The 27,157-nt window shown below is 33.9% G+C and overlaps 1 protein-coding gene across 3 annotated transcripts in view; it reads left to right on the forward strand.

Annotated features, from left to right (window-relative positions):
- The window catches only part of LOC149529685 (PPR containing protein), an 87,871-nt gene that overhangs the window by 26,306 nt on the left and 34,408 nt on the right, over positions 1-27,157 (forward strand). For all 3 annotated transcript variants that reach the window (XM_089808787.1, XM_089808786.1, XM_089808788.1), the window contains exons 3-5: positions 2,335-2,464; positions 2,606-2,950; positions 3,138-3,297. In XM_089808787.1, coding sequence (XP_089664913.1) covers positions 2,335-2,464; positions 2,606-2,950; positions 3,138-3,297 — 635 coding nt within the window. The remainder of the gene's footprint in view (positions 1-2,334; positions 2,465-2,605; positions 2,951-3,137; positions 3,298-27,157) is intronic.

Consider the following 27,157-nt stretch of genomic DNA (forward strand, 5'->3'; position numbering starts at 1 on the left):
CATAACATAGCCCTTTCGGGGCTAAAATTCAAGAACTTCCGTTCTTTTACAAATGCCCTTTCGAGGCCAATGCAACAAGGATTTACATTCCTTCTTTTCTACAAGAATTCAAATTTTCATACAAGGTATGTGATGACAAGTAGGGGCCCATACACCTTACCCTCTTTCCCTCTTCTCACCATGAGAGGAGATTCTACACTATTGAGGTCCAACTAAGGCCCTTCTTCCCTATCTAAGGGTGAGTAATGCCAAAACAATCCCCATGAAATCCCCTCAAAATTTCAAAGCAAAGCATAAAAAAGACATCCAAGAACAAGTTAAGATTCCTCCCAAAACACCCTCAACACACATACAAGCAATACAAAGATCATCACAATGCCTCATGCATGAATCAAGCATGAACAATTAGAAGAAACATGATCAAAAGAGTGAAAAACCCCCTACCTTCACAAAAAGTTATGGTAAAATGACAAGTTGAGAAGAGCTTATCCTCCCTCTCTTTCAATCTTCAACTTCTCTTTAAAAACTAGAGATAGGGTAACAAACCCAAAATTTCTCCAAAATGCCTCTAAATATGACCCTAACTCAGCTAGGCTTCAGGTAACCCCAAGGTGGAGTTTGAGTCACCAACTCATGGAGGAGACAAATCAATTTCGCAATCAGCCAAAAGTAGGGTTTTTGAGTGACCCCAAAAGTCAACCAAGGAGGCTAAGGGGGTGGAAAGTACTCCCAACCCCTACCCTTACCCCTAGGGCACTTAAATTTAATGTTTTTAGGTCTTAAAGACTTAATAGAACCCAACAAAAGCTAGGAGAGTATTAAGACTATATAACAACCTTCAAAGAAAGATAATACAAAAGAGTACAAATTGGCAAGGGGTATAGTTCCGTCTTTCCATTAGGTTTTTCGGCTATCTGTCCTGCACACTCATTGCACACATCAGTAGTCCAAGAAATCACAAGCATTATGTAAATTACGTATAAGAAAAAACATACAAATTAAAACATCCATTTTTCTAATAATCAATTGTTTATCTAATTCTACTCATATTTTCGACCATTTAAAATTGCATAATCAAAGTGTTAGTTTTGCATTCATTTACTTCATCATTATACATGTTCATACAGCATTAAATGACGAAATCAAGTATCTGAAAATAAAGCATCACACATCATAAAATAGCATAATAATGTTCAGTGCATCAAATAATGTCCCGACATATCGAGTCATGAGTATCAAAATGATAAAGTATCAACTAAGCTACGATGGGTTGGTGCGAGGCCTCACAAAAACCTTGTACAAAACATTCATTTCAAACTATCACATAACTCCATATTAATCGAGTCCAAAGACCTTGCCAGCCGAAGAATTCACCAAAGCTTAAATTTACTCTAGAAAAGCCTTGAATCAAGCAGTCAGCGTTTGAGGTGAGGATCTACCCACCGGCGTGTAGTGGAGTCTAAACTGCTGGGGAATCAAGATGGTTCTTGTTTGTTGGCCAGAATTGATTGTGGAATCCCATTGGAGAAGTGACAGGCTCTTGGATTTTCAATCTGTGGTTTTGGGAACCAATAGATTGGTGACTCTTCTAGGGAGAGTTGCTCACAGTAAGTATTGTGAAGTGACCTAGAGTTTTAGATTTCATAGACTAGAATCTTGTTTCAATTCTGAAGCTGTGATTGTCTTTTTTATTATTCCCTAGATAGCCTTGTGAAGACAATAGGCTCAGTTTTGAGATTTCGTTTTGCAGATATAATGGAAAATTCCTTTTCAAATATGTATTTAGTGAAACATTTTTTGAAATGTAAGTCCCTTGGGACAAGAATGAACTAGATATTGACATGGATGAAAACTTTGTATACTTTCAGTTAGTAGATGATAACTGGTCATCGATAATGGTGGTTGGCAATGGTTGTTCACGGGCTTTGAGAATGTTGTATTAGAAGTAGTAATGTTTTTTGATAGCTACTTTCTTCACTTCTCATATTCATTGGTTGATTTTTGGGAAAAGTATCCCCTTACCTTATTTTCTTTGTATTTTTGAACAAAATTGTGTATTTTCTCAAGTCTGTTGCTAGATGGTTACAATATTTTTCATTTCCACTTAATGGCACAGGACTAATTTGATGGTCTGTCAGTGATGTCTTGCTGTTAGTCTCACATATGTGATTCTATGTTATAACCGTCTTAACTCTTAAGTGATGCCGAGTGTGTATCACAAGCCTACCTGGAATCCTTGTTGTCACATTTTTTCAATTTATTTAGTTGCTGAAGCTGAGCGTAGATGATAGGCACCTTACAATGCTATGAATAATGAGAACTACTGCTTGTCAGGACTGTGTGCACCAGTCATATGGAAGTTCGTTGCAGCTACAGGGTGTTGGTGGTGTAGAACCGGAGCATTCTTTGTCCCTTGAAAATGAAGATTCCCCAAGGTCACCCTATGGTATCCTGACAATTAATGGTAATTTTACTTTTCTTTATCAAGTTGGTGTATTAGAGATAAGATACTTCAATAAAGCTTTGCATATGTTGGTTTTCAATTCACTTTAGTTGTACTTTTCGTTTTGTATAATTGTTTCCATTTCTGCTTGACTTGGATCAGATGTTATACCTATTGAATCTGCAAGAGCACGATTTTTACAACTCATTCTGGATTATTTTCTCCGACCTCATGTTATTCAAGTCCCTGATTCACCAGAGTCTGCTTACGGTAGTCCCAATGGGAAGGATAAGCAAAAGAAAAGAAAGTCAAGAGAGGCACAAGTTGAAGGTGATCCACGGTATGTCTTGCCATTAGCTTATGTTGCAAACCTCTATGAAACTCTTGTGAATGAAGTTAATATGAGGCTTGCCACCTTGGATGGTATTCGTGAAAAGTCAATGGGTGTGGCACTTGAAGCAGCTGGTGGTCTGTATAGAAGACTTGTAAAAAAGTTTCCTCGGAAAGGTACTGTTTGTTAGTTGTATATTCTCTTCTTGCTATTGAACTGTGCTTATGCGCATTTTTAATGGATTAATGGTTAGGGGGTTTCTTTTCTTTACATCTATATGGATTTATTAACTTTATGTGGTCTTCAAACAATTTATCAAAGCTTCTTCTTTGATTTGTAATATACATTTTGAATCCATTCTAGGGCCATGTACCTTTAAACGAAGAGAGATGGCATCCGCCTTAGAAGCCAGGACAAAGTTTCCAGAACTGGTTACAAGAGAAGAGAAACGTGTACGTTTTGTAGTGGTTCATGGATTGGAGCTTGTAGAGCAGCCAGACATGCCTCCGGAAGATGCTGATTGGTAATCAACTTGTATTCATTTTCCCCATGTTTAAATTGATAAGATTTGGGAATGACATCAATCGATGGGTCGTGGATAATATCATTTGTGAATTTCATTTTAGATTTGGAATGATAATAGAGTTTGTAAGGCGCTAATGGACATGCTAATTATTGGAAATGTATTGTTAGTGTTTACTTAATGTGAGTTGTTAACAAAACTCATGTAGCTATTTGTGATTATTTGTTTGTTTGTTGAGTTGTTAAAACAGTTCTAATAATTGGCGAGTTGTTCCTATAATGTAGGAACTAAAACATCTATAAATATGTAATCCATTGAATGAGAAATAGAGAAGTACCGATTATCTTACATAATATTATTTTTAGCTTCTTTCATCTCTGTCCCATATTTCTAGTATGGTATCAATTTTACATAATATTATTTGAGCTTCTTTCATCTCTGTCCCATATTTTTAATATGGTATCAGTCTTACATAATACTATTGTAGCTTTTTTCATCACTGTCCCAGATTTCTATCTGGTATCAGACTGCACACATTGTTCCTTGGACCTGCACAATAGATTCATGTGAGATTGTCAGTAGTTTTGATTGTCTAGTCCATGGTCTGCTAGTATAGATCTTCATCAATTGACCAATGCCTGGATCACTACATTAAGTATTAAATTTCATGTATTTGAGAGGAGGTTTAATAGAATTCACGATTATTCCTGTATGGATTACTGAGACTTCAAGATAATAAAGCCATTTGAATTCTTTGGAGAGTTTTTACATTGTTCTGTGAAGTACTGGCAGCTCCAATTTCTGGGGTTCAACATAGTCAATGCTGTCATTGTGCTTGATTTGGAGCCCTTTCTACTGGTGAGCCATTTCTATGGTATGCACAATTAAATATTGCAGAGTACAGTTGTTTCAAATAAAATGATATTCAATAGCTGTGAAATTGCTCCACGGAAATATAGATCGTTGTAAGTGCATCATCCAAGTGACAGGGAGCATTGATAGAGTTGTGTTATATTTTCCTGAATTATCTAATCGTCCAGAGCTCGCAGATCAAATCTTGTGGTTTCTCTAACAGCTGCGCTGTCTTTTCACGCACAACAATTGAGAATCTTTCTAGCGAGGAAGGAAAAATATGTTTTTTTATCATTCTTCACCTCTGCACACTGTCAATTTAAATCTGCACTTAAAATGATTATGCATCTATTTTGGGTCAGTTCTACTTGAAGGGTCAATATCAAACCAATTTAAAGGCAAATTTGGCATTTTCTGAAAAATAGAGGTAACAGTGGCAGTTAAGTGTAGAGATTTGTATTTTGTTTGTGACTTAAACAGAGTGGCAAGAGATGGTAAGAGATGTTGTGAAGCCCTTGCTTGTGTGGCAACTCAAAGGTTTAATTTTGGGTGACAGGGCAGATAATGTTATGATTAGGTGGTTGGTGCAGTGATGGGTGCCCATTGTTGTCTTGGTTATATTGATGAGTATCTTATAGATTGTTGGTTTTTGGGTCTTGACAACATAATATCGTTCTTTCACCATTTCCTGTAATTGGTTGCCTTAAAGTGCAATTCTACTTTGGTATCCAATGAAATGATGTCATGGATGATGTTTTATAGAAAGACAATCATTAACACATATGGAGGATAAGAGTTGAGTGATTGTAAGTTAGATAGATTTTACTTTATTGTCAAAGTTATTTTATTGTATCATTTTGTTTTAGAATTGGGTCTGTTAATTCTTGTGTCAAAAAGTCAATAATTATAAAAAAACATTTGGCAATTGGATTGCATGATTGCTGGTACCCGACACTCTTAAAAAGTTCATATCAAGGTGGGGATGAATATTCCATCCTCACAATTGACAAAATAAGCCTCAAAAGCCAAATATGCTAAGCAAGTGGCAAACTGATTGTTGGTAGGAGGCAACAAAGGAAGGACTCTCAATGTCCTCTTGTCAGTCACCAATGATGGGGTCGCTCATTAGCTTTGGTGGTATTTTATTTTTATTGTTAGTGTTCATGTAATGTGAGTTAACAAAAATCACATAGCTACTAGTGATTATTTGTTGAGGTTTGTTTGTTTGTTGAGTTGTTCAAACAACACTAACAATTAGTGAGTTGTTCTTATAATGCAGGGACTAAAGCTCCTATAAGTATGTAATCCATTCAGTGAGAAATAGTGAAGCTCCGATTATCTTGCATCATATTATTTTAGCTTTGGTTGATTCATCTCTATTCCATATTTCTAATACTGATCTCTATAAATCATATTTTATTATAAGTAAATTATAATATAATGCTGGTCGAAGTATGATAGAGTTCATTTTTGAACTATGTTATTGGGATTGCACCTTGGACCCTCCAATCAGGTCCGGGTGTGAACCTGGTTTGGGTTTGCACAATGGTCTATGTGCAGTCTGTACAAGTTTTGTGCTTTTACCTATGGGTTTGTGGGGTACTGATCATTGCGGACCCATGCGGACGCGCAAGTCCAAGCGCGGACCCTGTGTGGACCACATACAGAGTGATAGGTCCAAGCACGAACTGTGCAAGGACTCGATGGTACCTAGCTCAAACTTGGGTGCACTTTGTGATAACTGCCAAGGACCCAGGGCCAAAAAGGTAGTGAGTAGGCCCAAAAACATATTAAACTATTTAAAAATAAATATTTTTATCCTCCAAACCTTAAAATGACCCTAATATGGAGGGCTACGAACACATTTCATTCCACATTTGCTCTGTCCATCTTACAAGTTTGAAGTGAGGTGATTATATTGGAAGGAGATCAATTGTGAAGTTGCAAATACTTTCCAAAGAGCAGATTTAAGTGGTTTTTTGATAGATTGTTTCAAGTTTTTGAAAAGTTATAAATTTATTTTAAGTTTTTGTAGAAGTTTTTCCCCTCCATTTTTGTTATAGATTGCAACATTGAGTAGTCAAAGCTCAGTGTGTGGGTCTCAAAAATTTAAGATTGATAAAAGGCTCCTCTTTGGAAATACACTACAAGAATTTCTCAATGCCTTGGAGGTGGGGGGCTTATGTGGAGATGTAATTTTTGCAATGCAAAATATAAAAGCTCTTACTACCGATTAACTCTTCATTTTATGGGCCCTTTGGGTAAAGGGATTATATGTGTGAGAGACCGATGGGGGGATAAGAAGGGGCTGCCACTTGGACAAATAACAATGTTCATTAAAGAACAAGAAGATGTTGATAGGTTAGTTGCAAAAGGAAAACATAGTGGTTATAGTTCCGGTTAGAAAAACCCAACACCACCACCACCACCCACTCAACATGCCTCTAGACAACCCTTATTGTCTATACCTTCTAGGGAGGAGGATGAAGATGTAGATGAACCACAAGTCAACACTTGCAAGAGAGGCCCACTAGATTAAGCACTTCAAATGAAGCAAGAGAAGCTGATGAAAAAATTGCACATTGCCGTTATGTGAATGGTCTTCCATTTAACGTAGTAAGGTCACTCTATTGGAGGGAGATGGTGACAGAAATAAATAATGCACTTGTTGGTTAACAAGGTCTTGGATTTGAAAAGGTGCCCACCACCTTATTGTATAAACTTAGAACCCCAGTTGAAACCATTTAAAGATTCTTGGGTCAAAACAAGTGTATCTATCGTCTTTGATGGATGGAAAGATTGTAAAAACCATCCTTTGATCATTATTATTGCCGTGACCCCAAGGGGGCAATGTTTTTGAATGCGGTTTACTGTGGAGGGGAAGTAAAAGATGCAAAGTTTATTTCCCGGATTCTCATTGATTCCATAGAGGTGGTAGGTAGTGATAATGTTGTCCAAGTAATTACAGATAATGCAATTCTTTTTAGGGCAGCAAGTGCTTTGGTAGAGGCTAGATATGATCACATCTTTTGGACTCCATTCACTGTACACTCTTAATTTGGTGATGCAAACAATTGGCAAACAAGTAGACTAGGTGAAAATTTTTATGGGGGTGAGAAAATTCAGATGTTTGTGACAAATCACCGTATGTCACAAGCAATTTTCGTAACTTTCTCTAAATTAGAACTATTGAAGGTAAATTTTTAAATTTTAATTTATTTAGTTTCATTTATCATTATGTCATGTTTTGCAGTATTGACTTAAATAATTTGTGTTGTTTACATATTTTAAATGTGTTACTGACTTACTATTAACATATTGTTAGGTGGCTGAAATTCGTTTAGCCTCCCACACAATTGTCTTGAGACGACTTGTGAAGGTAAAGAAGGCATTGCCACAAATGGTGATTAGCAACCAATGTGGCACTTGGAAGTAATCCAGTGCAACAAGGGCCCAAAAAGTGAAAGCAATGATATTAGATGATGATTGGTGGGGTTGTGTGGAGTATGTCTTCAAAGTCACTAAGCCAATCATGTACATGCTTCGCTTTGCTAACATTGATGATCCATGTCTTGGGAATGTTTGTGATGCCATGGATACCATGTTTGAGAGGATGAAAGTGGTAAATTATAAATTTTATTTATAATACGTTCCTCTTTTATTGTTTATTGAGAGATATCTAAATTTTTAATTACCATAATTTACATCAAGATAAGTTGCATGAACATCATTTGATATCCTTGGTGATATAAAGAAGAGAGAGTGATGGAAGCAATAGTTATCCATTGTTGGAACAACATGACTACACCTCTTCACCTCCTCGCCTATGCCCTCTCTCCCAAATACTATAGTGTAGAGTTACTTGTTGTTCCTTGTAGAGTACCACCATATAGAGATGCTGAGGTTGCTAGTGGGTACAAGAGGGCACTTAGCAGGATCTTTAGTGATCCGAAGGTGGGGGTAGTAGTTAGGAGAGAAATTGGATTATTCATCTCAGGAAAAGATCTTCTCCCTTGTGCTATAAATGACCAGAATAGGATGGATGTGATTACATGGTGGTACCTCTATGGTCCAGATCATGTGTACCTCCAACCTCTTGCCATTAAGATCCTCTTATAAGTAAGTTTCTTTATTTTTATTTCACTTTTTTGGTAACTTGCATTATAGAATTTAACACTTGAAAATCTTTACTTTATCTTGTATTTTTATTTTTTATTTTGTTTGTTTTCTCTCCACGTTGCTAGCTCTTATGTTGCTGAGCAGAATTGGAGTACCTCTTTATCCACTCAGTTAAGTGTAACCAGTTGGCTGCCAAACAAACCGAGGACTGGATGTTTATTCACACCAATTTGCGTCTCGTGGCATGCAAGGATCCAAAATATAAAAAAGGGGCAAAGAAGTTGTGGGATGTAGCACCTGAGTCTATTGACTTGGATATGACTGTTTAGGATCTTGTTATAGCCACTTTCTTGATGTGGATGATGATGTGTTCATGGCACTTGTTGGATTCAGTGCTAGCAAGACCAATTTAGGTGATAATGAGGATATACTAGCAGCTAGGGAAAATAAAAAATCCCTATGATTTCTTTGATAATCTGATGATCTAGTGCTAGCAAGATCAATTCCGGTGATAATGAGGATATACTAGCAGCTAGGGAAAATAAAAAATCTCAATGATTTTTTTGATACTTTGATTGATGTTTGATCAAAACTTTGATCAATGATTATTAATGAACGTTAAACTGTGAATCATGCTTTAACTTTAAGAATTTTATGAACTATATTTTATTTCAGTTATTTAATGCAATGATTTTCATAATGATAGAAATGATACAATTGCGTTGTAATGTTTATCTTCGGTTTTTGGCATTGATCAATGATCAAGCATCATGCTATGAAATGATTTAGTTCTAAAGTTTTGTATATTCTCTTATTTTTTGTTTGTATATATATACAGTGTTACACCGATGTGGGGGGACATCGGGAAGAGTTTTTGGGTGCGGGAAAAACGGGCCTCAATTTGGGGACGGCAGGGGAACAGTGACAGGGTGCAGAGGGGGGGGGGAGGTTGCATAGTATACATATATGATTGAAAATGCTAATTATGAAATGATACTTCAATATAACATATCAAATATAGTTGAATATAGAAAATTAAAATGCGATTCACGAACCATTAGTTCAAAATTGAAACTTCATAACCATTGAACTTAGTAAAATTGTAAATACTAAATCTTTTAAACATAATAATGATAATGATAAATGAAAGATATAAACCATTGATAGCGCGGTGAACCATGTAAGTCAACCATTGACTATCAAATAATCAAATGACAAAGATGAAAGATTCGAAATTTATTGTTCAAATATGAATTAAAAAAGTTCCCATGCTTGAAAAAATAATAAAAAAAAGCAAATAAGTTTTTTTTTTTTTTTTTTTTTTGACTTTTCATGCAACATGTTGGCTGCACCCCTCACACACCTTGGGCACACCTCAGGCGCATCCCCACACCCCAAACACACTTGTGTCCTCATGTCCCACCTAGGTGCTTCCACTGTGTGGCTATTGTGCGATCACTTTTTGGCCATGGTGGGGGTACTTGAGTGTGCGATGTACGTACACACACTTGATGCATGGGGTTTTTAACTTGGGTGTGCGCACCTGGGTTACACTGTACACACACACACACAAACCCCTATGAATCCTAATGGGAAAAAAATTCCTTAAACCCATGAATCAGGTTTGTACCTAGACCCATACCATAACTTAGCTTTTGAAGCTTTGGCATCTTGTATTGCCCCTAGGTTTGGGATTATCCACCACCCTGCACTCAATTTTCTTTTTGTGTCATTTAAGGAAACAACCTTTTTGCATGTCGTGTCCTCTCAAGTGAAGTCTAATGAAGATCTTATCCTATTAGTTCAGTTTTTGTTAAGTTAATGGGGTGGTGCATGATGGAGCCCTTAATTTCTTTAAAATTTGGGCCTCCATTTGTGCATCATTTCTACACTTCCTATCTTATATCTTATCATTAATATTAGATTCAAATATATCTTCTCATGTCTTTGTGTTACAACCTCGTTGTGAGTTTCACACAATCCGTAAAAAAAGTCATGGGTCTCTTTACTTTAATGAATTGCGGAAAAAACAAACTCACATTACTAAACGAGATTACCCTTTTGTGAACTTTTTCACCCAACTTTCATCTCAATTGTAGAAGAGATCCATTCCTGTAGCTTCTTTTCACCTTTGCAAAAATAATTACTCTATCATTACTTGCTCTAATTTTTTTTGTTTCACTGATATTATTGAACACATCATATGCTCACCAGTAGACACCACATCAAATACTTAGATTAAAGAAGCTTTTTATATACCAAATTTTGCATTCATACCTGTTGGGTGGATATTTTGCAACCAACAGTTTTGGGTAAAAATCTAGTCGCAAAATAGGAAAACCAGCCACAGCGTGTGAGACAAAATCTCTCCTACCTTAAAGGGAAGACTCCTCCTCTCACCATTTCTTAGATCAACTCAAGGTAAGAAAGAAGTCGAGAGATTTTATAAAATGGGTGTTACCAATATCCTTTCTTCTTATCTTTCAAGAAAGAATCCACTTACTCATGGGGCGAGTAATGGGTAGGGTGAATCTCTACCTACACTTCTATCAAAAGTTGGAAACATTGATACCAATAAACTTTCACTAACTCAAAGGCTAGCTGAAAATGTACCGGTTTGGCTCTAAGTCTAGTCGTACTTTTATATGGAAACACTTTACAATTAGGGCACAAAGGCTCCTAAAAGTAAGAATAACTAGCTATTTTGCAAATTAAGAAGAAAATATAAGCTACAGGCAAAGCTTCTAGCTATACACTTTCACAATTGCTCTTGGTCAAAGCTCTGGCTTCAATTGCTTCTTAACTCTTTTCTATTCAATTCACGTGATACAATTATCAATAACACCAGATAACATGAATCAAAGACAACTTGGATGAACTATAGACAAAGCTTACAATTCACACAAATAACAATCTCACTTAATCAAAGTTAAGTCTCAAATGCTCCTTTGTATTCACTCTCTCTCAAAATAGTGCTTACACAAACAAAGTTATGCTGACACAATTTCTCCAAAGTTCTCTTGCATAAAAGATAATGATAATTTTACAATGAGGAGGCACTCCTTTATATAGGCAGAGAAGTTGAGAAAAAGGTGGAGGAAAAAGTGGGAGCAACTCGACCAACTTTGACCTAGTCTAACTACAAAAAAATAAAGGTTTACATGCGACTGCACATGCAACTCGCATTACATCCTTTTACATACATGTAACTCGCATTACTTGTAATTATGCTTTTTCATGTAATGCGTACTTTACAACTACAAACATGAAAGAAGAAGAAGAAGAAAGACAAAACAATTGAAACAATCCTAGGGATTGTTCTGAAGGGCCTTGTACTTGGCAATGCAATCCCAAATGATCACAGGATCGGAAGTTCCTGTACTTTGTACTGCTGTATTCACCTTGATAACCATGGCGTTGCGTCTTTTGATAACCTTTGACTTTGATGAATTGTCTACTGTCATTGAAAACTTGATGTGATCAAGCTTTTCTTGTTCAAGTTGTCGTGAAGTCTCCTTTGTAGATCAACACAAATTGGATTCTTTGACAATTTAAAAACCTTCTTGACGATGTCCGGATGTACACTTGGAACAACTTTCCTTCAGCGTCTTTAACTCTTAAAAAAAAAAAAAAAAGTGCTTGGTGCATGGGAATGCGTGTAATGGAGATTGCTGATTTCCAAGACGTGACTTAGGGTCTTCAAGACGTTATTGCATGAAAAATGATTACATGTAAGTGCAACATGTAACAAGGGATGGAAGAATGAGATGGAATGCAAAGGCGGATGGTGAATGAACTTTTACATGTAAGTGCGGGTGATGGGATGAGGTGCAAAGCATGGAAAGATTTAGAAACATGTATTTGCTCATGGAGGCGTGAATGCATATGCCAGGCGAAAATGTAATGAAGGCGAGTTTAACAAGTTTTATAGTCACTTTTGGGGAAAAGGAGAAATTGAAGTACATGGGAGATGAAAATGACATCTTTTTTGATTTTTCAAAATGTGACTTTTAAACAAAATTGGACCTTATGGATGCAATTACACGTAACACATTTCGTGTAATAGTGTCGTGTGAATGGAAGCGAAAAGTGAGATGGGTGAAAAGTGAAATGAAAAATGGGATTACATGCATATGCGGATAGCGAATGAGATGAAAAACATGTAATCACATTTCGTTGAGTGAGAGATGAAGTGTTGTGACATGGAAACATAATGTGGAATATGACGATGCTTTCGCATGTAATGAAGCAAAAACAAGTTCTTGGGAAAGAACTTACAATTTTTCCAAGTGGAGGAAACCAGCAAGCAAGCACAAAACACAAAACACAAAAAAAATAATGTCCCTTTGGAAAATAACTCAAGCATGCCAAGATGCAATGCACTTCAAAGCTCAAATTCGAAATTGGAACTTGGTAAAGAACAAAAAACAAAGCAAAAATGCACTTTCGATGACAAAGATTTTCACAAATGGCAACCATCTAGTGATTCCATGCATAAAATCAGCAAGATAAACATGAATTAAATTGCAAGAAGGAAAAAGTCCACTTACATGAAGATTTAAGTGCCAAATATGAAGGAAAAAGATGCTCCAATGTTTGAAAAATTCTTTAAAATTAGTGAAGACCTTTTCCAACCTTGCAAACTCGAATGGGAGAGGGTAGCAAACAAGGAGAAATTGTTGCAAGATGCCAAAACGTGCCCTAAAACTTCTCCAAATTCCAACGTTTTTAAAGATGAAAGATTGCAATACGTTTTTTGGAAGAAATGTGTCTCACCGAGAATCCCAAGTTAAACATTTTGGTGTTTAAACACAAAAATATGAATCAATATACAATGTAATCACTCAAAAAGAGCAAATCGATTCATCTCCATGCAAAAACGTTGATGAAAAATGGAGATTTTTGGAGTTTTTACAAAACTGTGCCCTAGATTTGGCCTTCCAAAAACGATTTTCAGCACATTAAACTCATCTTTGATGCAAGAAAACTCATCACCAAGCCAAAATGCCTTGAATGCAAAAGATTTCGTGCAAATCCATGAAGAAAATCTTGAGTTATGGCCAAAATCGGATTCTTGGGAAGCAAGTGCACATTTCCTTCTTAGAATCAAACTTTTTCATGGACATTACACATTTTAAAATATGCTCTCCTCCAAAATCGGACTTTTTGAAGTCATATGCATGTTTTAAAATATGCCTTTAAGTGAAATCACACTTTTTGAAGTGCATAGCATGTTTTAAAATGTGCTCATGGGTAAAATCGGACCTTTTGAGTTCACTTGCACATTTTAAAGTGTATCTCACCTTTTTGATGCTTAGGCATAAAAACTTTACTTTTCATGTCATAGCATCAAAAAGGTCCACTTATGGTGAACACTTAATGCAATGACATGAAAAGTGTCCTCCAAAGTGAATTTTATATGCATTGGCATGAAAAGTGTCCACTTTTCATAGTTTTTACATGCAATTGCATATAAAAAGTCCACTTTTAAAGCCTTTTAGTCATATAATTCACTTAAAATTTATAAAAATGTCACCAAATGGGTCAAAAATAATATTCATTTATCATATTATTAAATATAATACATAAACATCATTTTAAAGTGACATTTAAATAAATATTTGATTTTTAAAACCAAAAATTTAAAATGAAACTATATAGTTATATAGTTACTTTAAGTGGAAAATTAAAAAGTAACTCAAAATTATAACATAAAGTGCATTATAGTCACTTTAAGTTATAAATTTAAAGTAAAAGTAACTTTAAAACATAACAAAAAGTGAGTATAATGTTATATTTTTCAAAAAGTGAAAGTCAAATTCAAAATATAACATCATATTTTTAATTCGTGTAGTTGCACCTAAAATGTCCACTTTTGAGGCACTAAAATGGGCATAACTCTTGACTGGCAACTCTGATTGACCTCTAGGTTAGACCAAATCGAAGGGAAAAATGAAAGGCATGACATGAGCAAAACCAAAGGACTAAAAACAAGCAAACGCAAACTCAAAAGAAAAGAATGGACTGTGAAGGCTTCAAAAATCAAGCAAAGGCTCGACAGAAAGCAAAACGGAAAAGACTTGACGAAGGCCTTCAGTAAAAGGATTCATTATATCAATTGGTACTAATTGGTTGATCAATACTAACCAATTAAATAATGAACTAAACTTAAAGAAATGCGAAACTAAGCTGGAAAAAGTTTCATACTGTTACCTACATTTTGTGGTGACAAAATGCAGGACAACAATACCCACCGGAATACACCAAACTCTTCAGACCAAATGCAACTATGGGTGCCCATGACTTGCTTCAAATCTCTCGAACTTACATAGAATGTTAACAACCATTGGAAATTTTTGCATTGCTACAAACAATATCCAATCAAGGGTCAAACAAAAGTACGGTGTGAAGGCTCAAGTTGATATGCAACATGTAGCATAGTTCATGGCTAAAGTGAACCATGCCATTATGAAGTATTAAAAATGAATATAATATAAGTCAAGTGCAATCTAAAAAAGGGATATTTAAATAATTTAAAAGATATATGATTAATATTAATTATATGCGAATAGGTGCAATTCATGTATGTCTTTTCATTTGAAAAATCATGATTTTAAATTACAAAGGGATATAAGTAGCGGAAGGGTATTGAAGCATAAGATATAGAGCAAGAAATAACAAAACACATCGAGAAATATTCATGAGAGATATATTTACTTGTAAGGAGAAATGTAAAATATTAAAGTATGGCTTTATTATAAATTTATACATTATATTTCAATAATAAATAATAAATTCCTTTTGCCCATATTTATTCAAAGTAGAGAGATTAAAATTATGATTAAGATTCATCCTTTATGATCAGTAAGAAGATTATTGAATTCTTCTGACAAGGTTTTTTGCATTGGACTTTTCTGCATTCTTTGTTCAACAATCAGAGATATTGTGAAATAAATAGGTGTTTCCTTGCCCCTGTCTAATTGGACTTCCACTGAAGAAGATAAGACCTTTTTGGAATAACATTGGATTGCATATAAGGTTTGTCTTTTGTAGTACTTAGGAGTAGTTGATGATATTTTAATCAAAAATTATCTCATAAAGTTGTACGTAATAATCTTCATCGTGGTTGACTTTGTTGCTTGAATAAGAAAAGGCACTGGTCTTTTGAATCATTGAAGTACAATTACTAGATTTATAATTGAAGTTAGTAATCTATATACTTCCTTTTTGAAAGCACCGAATTAATCATTGATAAACATTATACGAAACATTCAAACTATTTCAAGCAATCACAGAGTATTGATCGAGTTTGAGGATTTTGCCAGCCAAAGGACTCACAAGTTTGAATTTGCAATAAAAGCTTTGAACCAGGTGATTAGGTTGAAGTAAAGGTTCACCCGCCTTGGTGTAGTGAAGCCTAAAGTGCAGGGGAATTTGAATTATTCCCATTCGTTGGTCAGAACTGATTGTGGAATCTTGTTGGAGAATTGGCAAGCTCTTGAATTTCTAGTCTGTGGTTTTGGGAACCAACAATGCAAGAGAAAATAATTTAATAATATATTCAAAAAGGACAACTTTAAGTTTTATTATTAAAAGGATTGTTTTAAAAGAGAGACCAAAATTGATGTAAGGAATGGGGATCAAAAGGTAATGTATTTTATATAGATTCTCCCACTCACTTTTCAAAATAAGAGCTTTGTTCGAGCTTGACTCCCTGCCTTGAGTGGCGAGAAGGGTTGGAAAGAGGAGAAGTTGTTTGTTAGTTTTCTCCATGATTCTATGTAACTTTGTCAAAGTGGAGTCTTCATTATAGTTCTAGAAAGCTACTTTAGTTTCCATAGTTGTTCATAGTTTCTTTCCCTAGCTATGAGCATTTTGGAGCAAGTTCTTTGGAGTAAAGTGGAGTTGATTATGGCACATTTTACCAAAAATTAAGCAAGAAACTTTTAATAAGGCTTAAAATTTAATCTAGACAAAAGAAAACACCATTTTTTTAATAATACAATTAATATGTATAATTTTTAATATTCATAAAAAGAATTTAAAATATCAATACTAATGTTTGAACATATCTATTTGAAAACATAATAATATCTATGCTTTTATCATTATGCCAACATTTCAAAAACCTAAAAGTTCTATAAATTTTGCTTAATTCAAAATCTTTAAAGGTAGAAGTGATAAAAATGAAAATTTGTTTGATAAAATTTAAAAAAATTAAAATTGAAGATTGTTTAAAAATGTCATGCTTATGCAAAACAACATCATGCAACTATTCTCCATTCATATCCAAATAAAACAAAGTCCCTTATCTTCCTCCATGTGGCAACCATATGGTGACAACTGAGGAGAAACCATGGTTAACATATTTTTTAATGGCAGGTAAGGCTCGGCCAAATTCGGTAAGCCATGGAGGCTAGTCTAGCTTGGTCAAATACGAGGACTAGAAGGACATGTGTCCTACGTCAGAATTGGGGAGGGTGACTAGTCCAGTCGGTCGGGATGATAGGTGGCACTAGTGTTGGGATTTGGATGAATAAGTCTAGTTTGCCTCTTTTCTCTATTACACAAAGAGGCAAAAACATAGAGGATTCTTTGGGTAAATCTGATATTTTAGTAAACCCTAATATTTCTCTTTTTAGTTGCTTGAGGTCCTTTAATAGTGATGAGAGAAATGACAAAGAGATTGATAGAATTCAAGGCTCCCCTGTCGAGAGCTAAACTCCCTTGTTGGCTTTGCTTAGGGGAGGCAGATACATTTTGAGATTGAACCTTGAGGGAGCCCTACTCTTATAATGAGCCCATTCTAGGTGCAGATCCAACTTAGGTTCAAATTTTTCGCCTATCTTTGATCGGTTCTGCTCAAACCCACCGAACGGGCTCTGTTCCTTTTTCTCACTCTATAGGTTTTCAAATTAGCCTTTACTGAAAAGGCTTAATCATATGGATAGCCAAGCCCTCAACAAGGACTTAACGCCTTGGGTAGACGATAACAACTTTTTAGTTCGATTGGTTGTCTGTCACAAGAAAGGTGAATTCAGTCTTGTGGAAGAGTAGGTAAAACTAGTCTTGTTGGTTCTTTGTTGTGAGACAAAATGGAACAGGGCCCTTTTTAGCTTTGACCACGCCAATCTACTACGCCCAGTCAAAGCATCATATATAGAGGCAACAACATTGGCAACAAAGAACACAAAGGCTAGGGCAAAGGCATAATTCACAGAGACTACAAAGACAAAGTTGTTGATCGAGTAAAGTATCCTCACATGTGATCCGACTCTAGTATGTAATATAAAAACTGCTTGATCGGATGAACGCAATGGTTATCAACATGCTTTGGAAGATCCTTGGCTAGAGGAGAGTGAGGTTTCCCTCCCTTAATGCCTTCTTCATTTCCTAATTTTCCTGAGCTCCACGATCTCCTGGTCCGGTTCTAGGCCGAGAATAGTTGAGCGACATAAACTACGCGATCTGCCTTTGCTATGGCTCAATAAAGCCTCATTACTAACTAACTACTCCATTGAGCCAGACCCAAGCTATACAATTCAAACTGTCCGAAACCATCAATGTGAGTATGACGTAGGCTCTGACAAAGAAATTACTAGATAGTTATCTTGAGATCATTTTTTCTACTATTTTTTCATTGTACAAAACAAAACCCAGCAAAATTGTCCTAAACCCATAAGAAATAAGAAATAATATCTTAAAAATAGATTTTATAAATATTCCTATCAAAACCTTGGAATTTTACAATTTGTTTCTCATGCAAATTAATTCTATGGCACTAACAAAAACATTAGTTCCTTGCCTTATATAAGGCAATGACTAATAAAATTTGAAGAGAAAAGTAGAAAAATAAAGAATAATAATATATTTTTCCACAAAGATAATACAAGGAGGAGCTGAGGAATGGAGAGGGTAACCAATGCATATATTTTCAATCCCATTTCTCATGAGATTGAATTTTGTTTATCATTTTTGCCCTACAACAAAAACACTTTGGAAAAGAATGGGTTTAAGAATAACAACCTTCCTATTCATTTTAACAATTGCAACCAAGAATTATGATTGCGCTAGACATTGTTAAGTTCTTCTAGTTTCGATGATTTGGTTGTGTGGGATTTCCAGTATATTTATATTTCACTTTGGTGTGAACTTTTTCAGTTTTTAGTAATATAAATGTTTGTGGGATATTTTATTTTTAGTGAGTTTTTGATATAAGGGGAATATTATTAGATGGAATTTTATCATTTTTTTGGCCATACCACTCTTCAGACTCAGTTGATTTGTTGTAGATTTTACATAACACTAAGGTGGTGGTATACTTAATACCTTATACTACCTTGGCCACAACTTTCTTGAAGTTTTATTTGCTTGCATGAAGCACCTACTGTATGTTGAGAAGGTGGTGATAAAATTGAGGAAGGATATATGTTAATTTTTGCTGGCTATACTTTTTTAAGGGGCACCTTAATGTGTATAACAAGCCACTGTTAGAATAATTAGATATTTCCTAATTCACTCTAGTTTGTTTAAGCTAAACTTTAGGTATCTAATAATTAATTCTTTTATTAATTATTATGATGCAACCTAGGTTAGACCTTTTTAGGGTTTCGATCTCCTTTATAAGGACGATCTCTCTTTGTAATTATTTAATTAATTCGCTTTTGATTATAGAAATTTCTCTTTTTGCTCATCAAGAATGTCTCATCTATGGATCCGAGAATTCCAGCTTCCATAGCTTTTGCTTTTCTCTTTCTGTGATAGGTGTTTGCATGCAGGTGATTCCTACGAGTTGTGGGGTTGATCTTTCATCCACTTCAACATGGTATCAGAGCTCTAGATCTTCATGTTCCTGTTTTGTTTTTGAGAGGTTTGGCATTGGTTTTCAGCAAAGTTACCGTAAATGCCACCCCTTGACTTGTGACACGCATATTTGCTGTATCAGATACAAATATAGATATGGTGCGACACAAATATGGTGGGAACAATGTGTCCATCCATTTTTAAAAACATGTTGTATTTTCAGTAGTGCTAGAATCACAGGATGCAATTTCAGATAAAATCGAGCCGACTTCATAAATAAGTTTTTAAAAATAGACTAAGTTTTTGAAAATAGATTGAGCCGAATATAGAAAAGCTTACAATTAACTACATATTTAGGGAAGAAATAAAATAAAAATTAGTATAAATAAACCCCAAAGCCGTTGAATGATACAACACTCAATCGACGCTTGTTTTGGCCTCCATCGATTTGTTGATCTGTTTTGGAGACTACAAAGATTTGTTTGGAGCTTTTCTTAGCAGTGTTGGGCATACGTCTGGTGGCTTCGTCAATCCTTGGTGCCTTCATTGATCCTTGGGGCAGCTTGGTTCATTCGTTTTTGCTGTAGTGTTTGGAGTCGACTGCGGGTAAATTATAATGTTATATTATTTTAGGCTAATATTATATATGGTAGATTTTTGTGAACGTTTGTGTTAAATTTATTCATTTGATTTTAGGTTTTCTTTTTAAATATTATATGATGTAGATAATCGTAGTTCACATTTTATTATTATAAACATTGAAATTATATATTAAAATTATAAATACTAAATTAATTATAAAATTGAATAAAGTATTAAATATATATGAAAAATTAATAGTTTAATATTAATCTTATTTAGTTTAAAAAAAATTAAATTTATATTAAATTTACAACTATTAAAGTTTAACTTCATATTTTTATTTTTATTTAGATTTTCAAGAGTTTATAAAAATCATTAAATAGTAATAAACTACCAAGTAAGAATGGTCCTTAAATAAAATTATTTGAAATTTTAATTTGTTTAAATTTAATATTATTTAATTTTCTAAAATGAGTTTATATATTAAAATTAAAATTATAAGAAACTTCAAGTTAACTTTTATTTTTATTTTTATTTAACTTTTTTATTCTATACAATTAAAATTGTTTTAGTAGTCATCGTTGAAATATGAAGTATATAATTTTGATGGACTTAGTAATATAAATCTAAATAATTTATTAAATTAAATTTATTTTGAATTAATAAATACTTTAGATTTAAGTTTTAAAGTAATATATTTTTAAATGAGATTTTAAATGAAATTTATTGAACATATATTATAGACTATTTAAGTTGCATTGCATTATATTATTAAATAAATTTATAAATTATAATTATACTTATTGTTGTATAAGCACAATCTAAAATTGTTTTTGTTTTATAATTTTTTTGCAAGAAGTTAATAATGGCATTGTCTTCATGTAACATTAGAGCTTTAGAAAATGACAAGTGGATCAAATCAAATCTTAGATATCCATTATGGAAACATGTAACCATCCTTGAAAAATTTCAAGGTGGTGGAGGTTTTAAATGGAGGTGTCATGAGTGTCTAATTGATTATAATGGTTCTTATACTAGGGTTCATGGCACTTTTGTCACATAAACGGTACAGGATGTGAAGTGTGCCCTGGTTCGAAGGTTGATGGTCAACCAAGGAAGGGATTGTCAAGTGAGAAGATTGCAAAGTATCAACAAGAAGAGGATGAAGCTAATTATCAAGTCCAAATGTCAACTCAAAGGTCAAGTCAAAATAGACCTTTGCATCCAACTTCTGGAACATCTACTGGTCAAAAGAGGAGCATTTTAGGACCTCTTGAAAAAGCATTTAATTTGCAAAGTCGAGAGAATACAAATCAGAATATTGCACATTGTCTATATGCGAATGGAATTTCATTTAATGTGGTTCGCTCCCCATATTGGCAAGAGATGGTTAGGTCTATTAATGAAGCCCCAAAAGGATACAAAAGCCTTGCGTACAAGAAGGTTCGCACTACCCTTTTGGCTAAAGAAAAAGATATTATTGATAGGCAGTTGCAAGTGATCCGAGATTCATGGAAAATTTCAGGGGTTTCTATCATTTGTGAGGGATGGAAGGATGCTAGAAATAAGCCACTAATCAATGTAGTTGCAATGAGCTCGAAGGGGGCAATGCTTTTGAGAGCAGTGGAATGCAAGGCTGAAGAGAAAGATACACAATTTATTGCCAACATTCTAATTGAAGCAACTGAATCTATGGGGCCAAAAATTGTTATCCAAGTGATCACAGATAATGTAAAAGTATGTAGAGCAGCTGGGTTAGTCGTGGAAGCAAGATATCCAAACATTCGGTGGACCCCTTGTGTAGTTCATTCTTTGAACTTGATTTTACAAAAAATTGGCAAAATTCATTGGATACAAAATATTTATGAAGAAGCCAAAGAAATTCAAATGTTTATTAGTAATTGTCACATGTCACAGGCCATTTACAGACAATTTGCGAAGCTAGAGCTATCTAAGGTAAATTTTTTGTACTAAAAATATTCAAATTTTTTTAATTAAATGTCTTTTATTTATTAAAATATATGTAAGTTTAATATATTTTTAAAAATCGTTATTATTTCATTGAAGGTAGTTGAGACACGCTTTGCTACACTCTACATTGTTCTTAAAAGGCTTGCAGATGTCAAGCAAGCCTTGAAAAGTATGGTGATTAGTGACATTTGGACAGTATGGAGACAATTAGAAACAAATAGAGCAAATAATGTCACAACTTTAATTCTTAATGAAGATTGGTGGGCTCAAATAGATTATTTACTATCTTTCACTATGCCAATATTAGGTGACATCTATGATTGCATAGACACAATGGTGGAGCAAGTTAGAGATATTTTTACAGCAAAAGAGCAAGATCCATCTCAAATTTTTTATAAGCAAATATATGAGATAATCAAGAAGAGATGGGATAAAATGACAACTCCTTTGCAACTTTTGGCATATGCTTTAAACCCCAAGTACTACCATGCTGATATGTTAGCATTGCCAAATAGGACAGCCCCAAATATGGATGTTGAGGTCGTTGAAGGATATAAAAAAGCTTTCAAGAAAATGTTTACAGATCCTAGTGTAACATACGAATTTTCATAACCAATTTTAATCTCAAATTAATCTAATTTCACAAGTAACTGATTTCATTTCGCACGACAATGAATTCTACCAACTGATTATAACTATTAATGTTTGGTAGCTTCTGTGGGATAACTCTAAGGTTATTCATATAATTATAAATGAGATATAATTTTATGTGAGATATAAACTTATTATATGGGAGAATATATATATATATAGTTAAGTTTATATAAAATAGTTATTTGATTAGTGAATAGACATGTCCCATGAAGGGACATGTCTATTCATGACCTATGTTCAATATAAATGAGAGGATGTTGCATATGGAAAACATATATCTGATTACAAGGCAATGCCATTACATATTGCAGCAATTCCATAAATTCAACATGGTATCAGAGCAGGTATATGTAATGGCATTGCTTTGTAATCAGGTATATGTTTTCCATATGCAACATCCTCTCATTTATAATGTTGAATTTATGGAATTGCTGCAATATGTAATGGCATTGCCTTGTAATCAGGTATATGTTTTCCATATGCAACATCCTCTCATTTATATTGAACATAGGTCATGAATAGACATGTCCCTTCATGGGACATGTCTATTCACTAATCAAATTACTATTTTATATAATTTGATTAGTGAATAGACATGTCCCATGAAGGGACATGTCTATTCATGACCTATGTTCAATATAAATGAGAGGATGTTGCATATGGAAAACATATACCTGATTACAAGGCAATGCCATTACATATTGCAGCAATTCCATAAATTCAACATGGTATCAGAGCAGGTTCGATTATAACATATGATGTTCAATTCTATGACATATAAATATGATTGGAGAGATAAATAAATTTGTAGACCGTCTCTTGTAGGCCAACTATTTTAGATAGGCCATTCAACCTCCCGGCTGGGTTTTTGTTTTATAGAGGAAGTGCAATGATAGAATTTATATTCAAGGTTTTTCAACGAACAATGAAAAATTATTGAGAAAGCACTTACAAACATGCACTCTAGATTCCATATACAATTAGCTGCTTGACTATGCGTGGATTATAGCGAGTTTATGTAGACATGACAGAGCACTAAATTTATTTCAGTTGCAAAAAGAGACTATTACTCATAATTTTCTGCTTCTTGGCTGCCGTTTTAGTTTGGGCTAACATTGTTGTGGAAACTGAATGGCAGAGATATACATTTTTGAGAATAATACTACAGTAAGCATCATGAGCTTTAGCAAGTGTATAATGGATATGAAATCTCATCTGCTGGCAGACGTTTTCCAAAACCAGGATATCGTGTTTGTGAAGGAGTAGGGCATGGTGGTAAAAATTGTTTAATAAGCACTTGAATAGGGCCTATTGTTATCTAATATGCAGAATAAGCTGCACTAAATCCTGAACTAATTTGGCAATTGTTCGTTGCAAATGAATGCTCTCTATGTGGAAATGAAAGAAAAAATAAAAAAATATTAAATCTAATTTGCAGCAGTCAGAAAATTAACATTCTGATCAATGGTCCAAAGATTAGGTGCTTTCTTATTTCCATGAAAGAAATCCAACTACCACCGCCTACCACCACAGGCTAAAAAAATGTGATCGAAGATTTTCAACATGGAATATTAAAAGGTAAAATAAGGTATGAGTGTAGTTTTAATTTCTATAGGTCATTATATTTTATATAAAATTAAGCATTATGCTATCTTATTTCTATTATTGAAAATAGAAAATGAAGAGTTATGTTGTTAAGCATGAGTTAAAATTACTTACATTGGAATTAATGATAACATCCTTGCTTATGTTTCTATAAGAACTATTTGTCTTGAGTAGAAAATCCACCAATTATTTATTTCTTATGAATACACTTGAATATAGATTGGGAAATTTGTCAACTTAGATTACTATGTAGCATTAATAAGAAAATGATATGTTAAAATATAGATTAAGGTAGATCTATATTACATTGAAATGATCTTATTATGGAGAATTATTATTCTTGAGTATTTTATTCAACTACTGAAGTCTCTCTCTTATATATACATATCAGAGCTTTATCAATTCTCATTTTATAAATGTGACATTCTTATTGTAGATTATTGAATATTAATCTATATAAAGTATAAATCTATGCATTTATAGAATTGAGAGTTATAAATCATGATAAATATATTAATAAGATATATTGTTGTTAGTATCAAGAATAAGATAAAACTACTAATATTCTTATTTGATTTTTCTATGAGTTATTTGCCTTGATCTTTTCCTCTGAGAATGTTCTTGCAAGAAAAAGAGGGAGATTAAGATTCAGAGGGAGAAGACTGAGGATACTATTTAGTTAACCTTCAGTCAACCTGATCTTATTGATTAAGAGGGAGTAAACCATGCTGAGATGGTTTCTATAATGTTCAATAAGTTGTCACAATTATGAGGACTATGACTATGTATGGGCCTATCCCCTGTGTGCATCATGAGGAAGTGACGACTTCGAAATGATAATCACTTATATTTGGAGAAATTGTTGTAAGGTGACGATCTTACAATAACTTGTATTATGAGATAAAATAAATTGAGTAAATGGTGAATGTCTTGTATCTCAACATTCTGGGAGGCCATTACTCTTAGAGTACTTGGTGAATATCATTGATATTCTGGGAGGCCAATACTCTTGATATCAAATGTGATATCAAAAAATGTTTATAGTAAGTGGTGAATATCACTGATATTCTGGGAGGCCAATACTTTTGATATCAAATGTGATATCTAAACGTTTTGAGTAAGTGGTGAATATCATTAATATTCTGGGAGGCCAATACTGTTGATATCAAATGTGATATGTCGATATTCTGGGAGATCAAGACTCTTGATATCGAATGTGATATCATACCCTGGTTTGAGTAATTGATGAATATCATATGTTGATATTCTGGAAATCAATACTCTTGATATTGTATGTGATATTAAATTGTGAAAAACTTTTGAGATATCCTTATATTACCAATGGTGTAATATTTGTCTTGTGTTTATCCTCCCTTGCTAAGAGGGAGTGTTAATGTTTGGTAGCTTCTGTCAGATAACTCTATTATAGTTATTCATATAATTATAAATGAGATATAATTTTATGTGAGATATAAACTTATTATTTGATTATTGAATAGACATGTCCCATGAAGGGACATGTCTATTCATGACCTATGTTCAATATAAATGAGAGGATGTTGCATATGGAAAACATATACCTGATTACAAGGCAATGCTATTACATATTGCAGCAATTCCATAAATTCAACAATAACTGAAAGAAACTTTTTAAATCAATCTTACAAATTCATTTGATTTCACGAGAAACAAAAGGAGATATTAATGTATTGCTAACAACTAACTACTTCTAAATATTCTATTGAAAATAAAGTAAAGGTTATAAATTGAAATGCTGATTCAACATAAGAGTAAAGGTTTTCTCCATCTTGAAATGAAATTATCTATCTATTCTTTTAGAGGTAAAAAGTGAAAGGAACATACAATATAACAAAGAATCTCTTTAACTTGTTGTCCAAGCCTCGGCATTGGTGAGAGGAGAAGCATTAACATAGGCTTAACCTCCCAACCGCGGACCATTACTTTATCCCACACATTTTAAACTAATAGAATGACCCTCCCTACCCCGGGATCGGGCTTGGGATGTTCATAAGCCCAGCCATCTGAGTAATCAGGTGGGTTGAAGTCCCAACAGTTATTCTCCAAAATAATTGAAGCATTTGGACAATCAACAAAGATCACATGTTCGACACATCTGCCTAATTTCTACCCTTGCCAAGGATTTCAAATTGGGTGTACAAATCGGATCTCCACCACTCGACTTGACAACTTATGTTATATCTGAGCTATTGTAGTTTTGTTTATTATTATTCCTTTGTACTGATTCCATTGTTGTTTATGCAGACTCTCTACACCTCCTCACCTTCTCAGGCTACCATGCTGGTCATTCCTAGGTGCACACGAGCTGTAATCTCTATATTTGCTTTACACCTCTTCACCTATAATGGCATTATTGCTGGTGAGTTCCTTGGTGTTGGATTCCATGATATTATTTCATTTCTATGTGATATAAATGAAAGGAATAAATTCTGGGCTGAGATAATTATTCAAGCATGAATGACTCACTATCATGATTATATAACATCATTGATATAATTGACAGATTCCATGTCCTAAAATCTGATTAATGTTCCCTTGGTTTGATCTGTAATAGACAATAGTATTATGGAATTGGTGCAACATCATGAACGATATATGAGCAAGATTGACAGCATTTGAACTTGGTCTGTACTTGAATCACAACCGACTTGGAACTAAGAGAGAATATAAAGAAATAAAGGAACATAGATTGGCAGCCTTACGTGACACTTCTGTTCTGATTCGGGTTCATTGTGGTTGGAAAAATGGACTCCGCTCCTTGCTCAGTATCCCACATATATGGAAAGTGAAGGTAATACAGAGAAAAATGGAATGCAAAGGTTTTTAGTTGGGTTTTACTTTGCGCAGATGTAGAGAATAGAGAGCTTGAAAGCAGAGAAGGAAGAAAAGACAAAAGACAAGTTGAGACACGATCATGAGACTCTATAAAAGAATTTGTTTGGTGCTTCATCTGCCATTGGTTACAAGAGACCTTTTGAATGCAAATCGATTTGGATTTTTAAAAGAAAGAAGAAAATAGAGGGAAAGAATAAGAAGTTATAAAGTTTGGTTTTATTATTTATTATTATTGTTCATTTTTAAATACGTTCATGTGTATGTATTGATAAAGTGGCATCATTAGATTATAGCTTATAATTTATTGGTGTCACCTTATTTTTATATACATATGTTCGTATTTAAGTGTGAATAATAATGATTAAATAATGAATTCATTAATAATTTCTTCAAGGTATGA

The sequence above is a fragment of the Cupressus sempervirens genome, chromosome 11 (genome assembly GCF_028749045.1).
Source record: "Cupressus sempervirens isolate cs-2001-9-10 chromosome 11, ASM2874904v1, whole genome shotgun sequence".
NCBI lineage: Eukaryota > Viridiplantae > Streptophyta > Pinopsida > Cupressales > Cupressaceae > Cupressus > Cupressus sempervirens.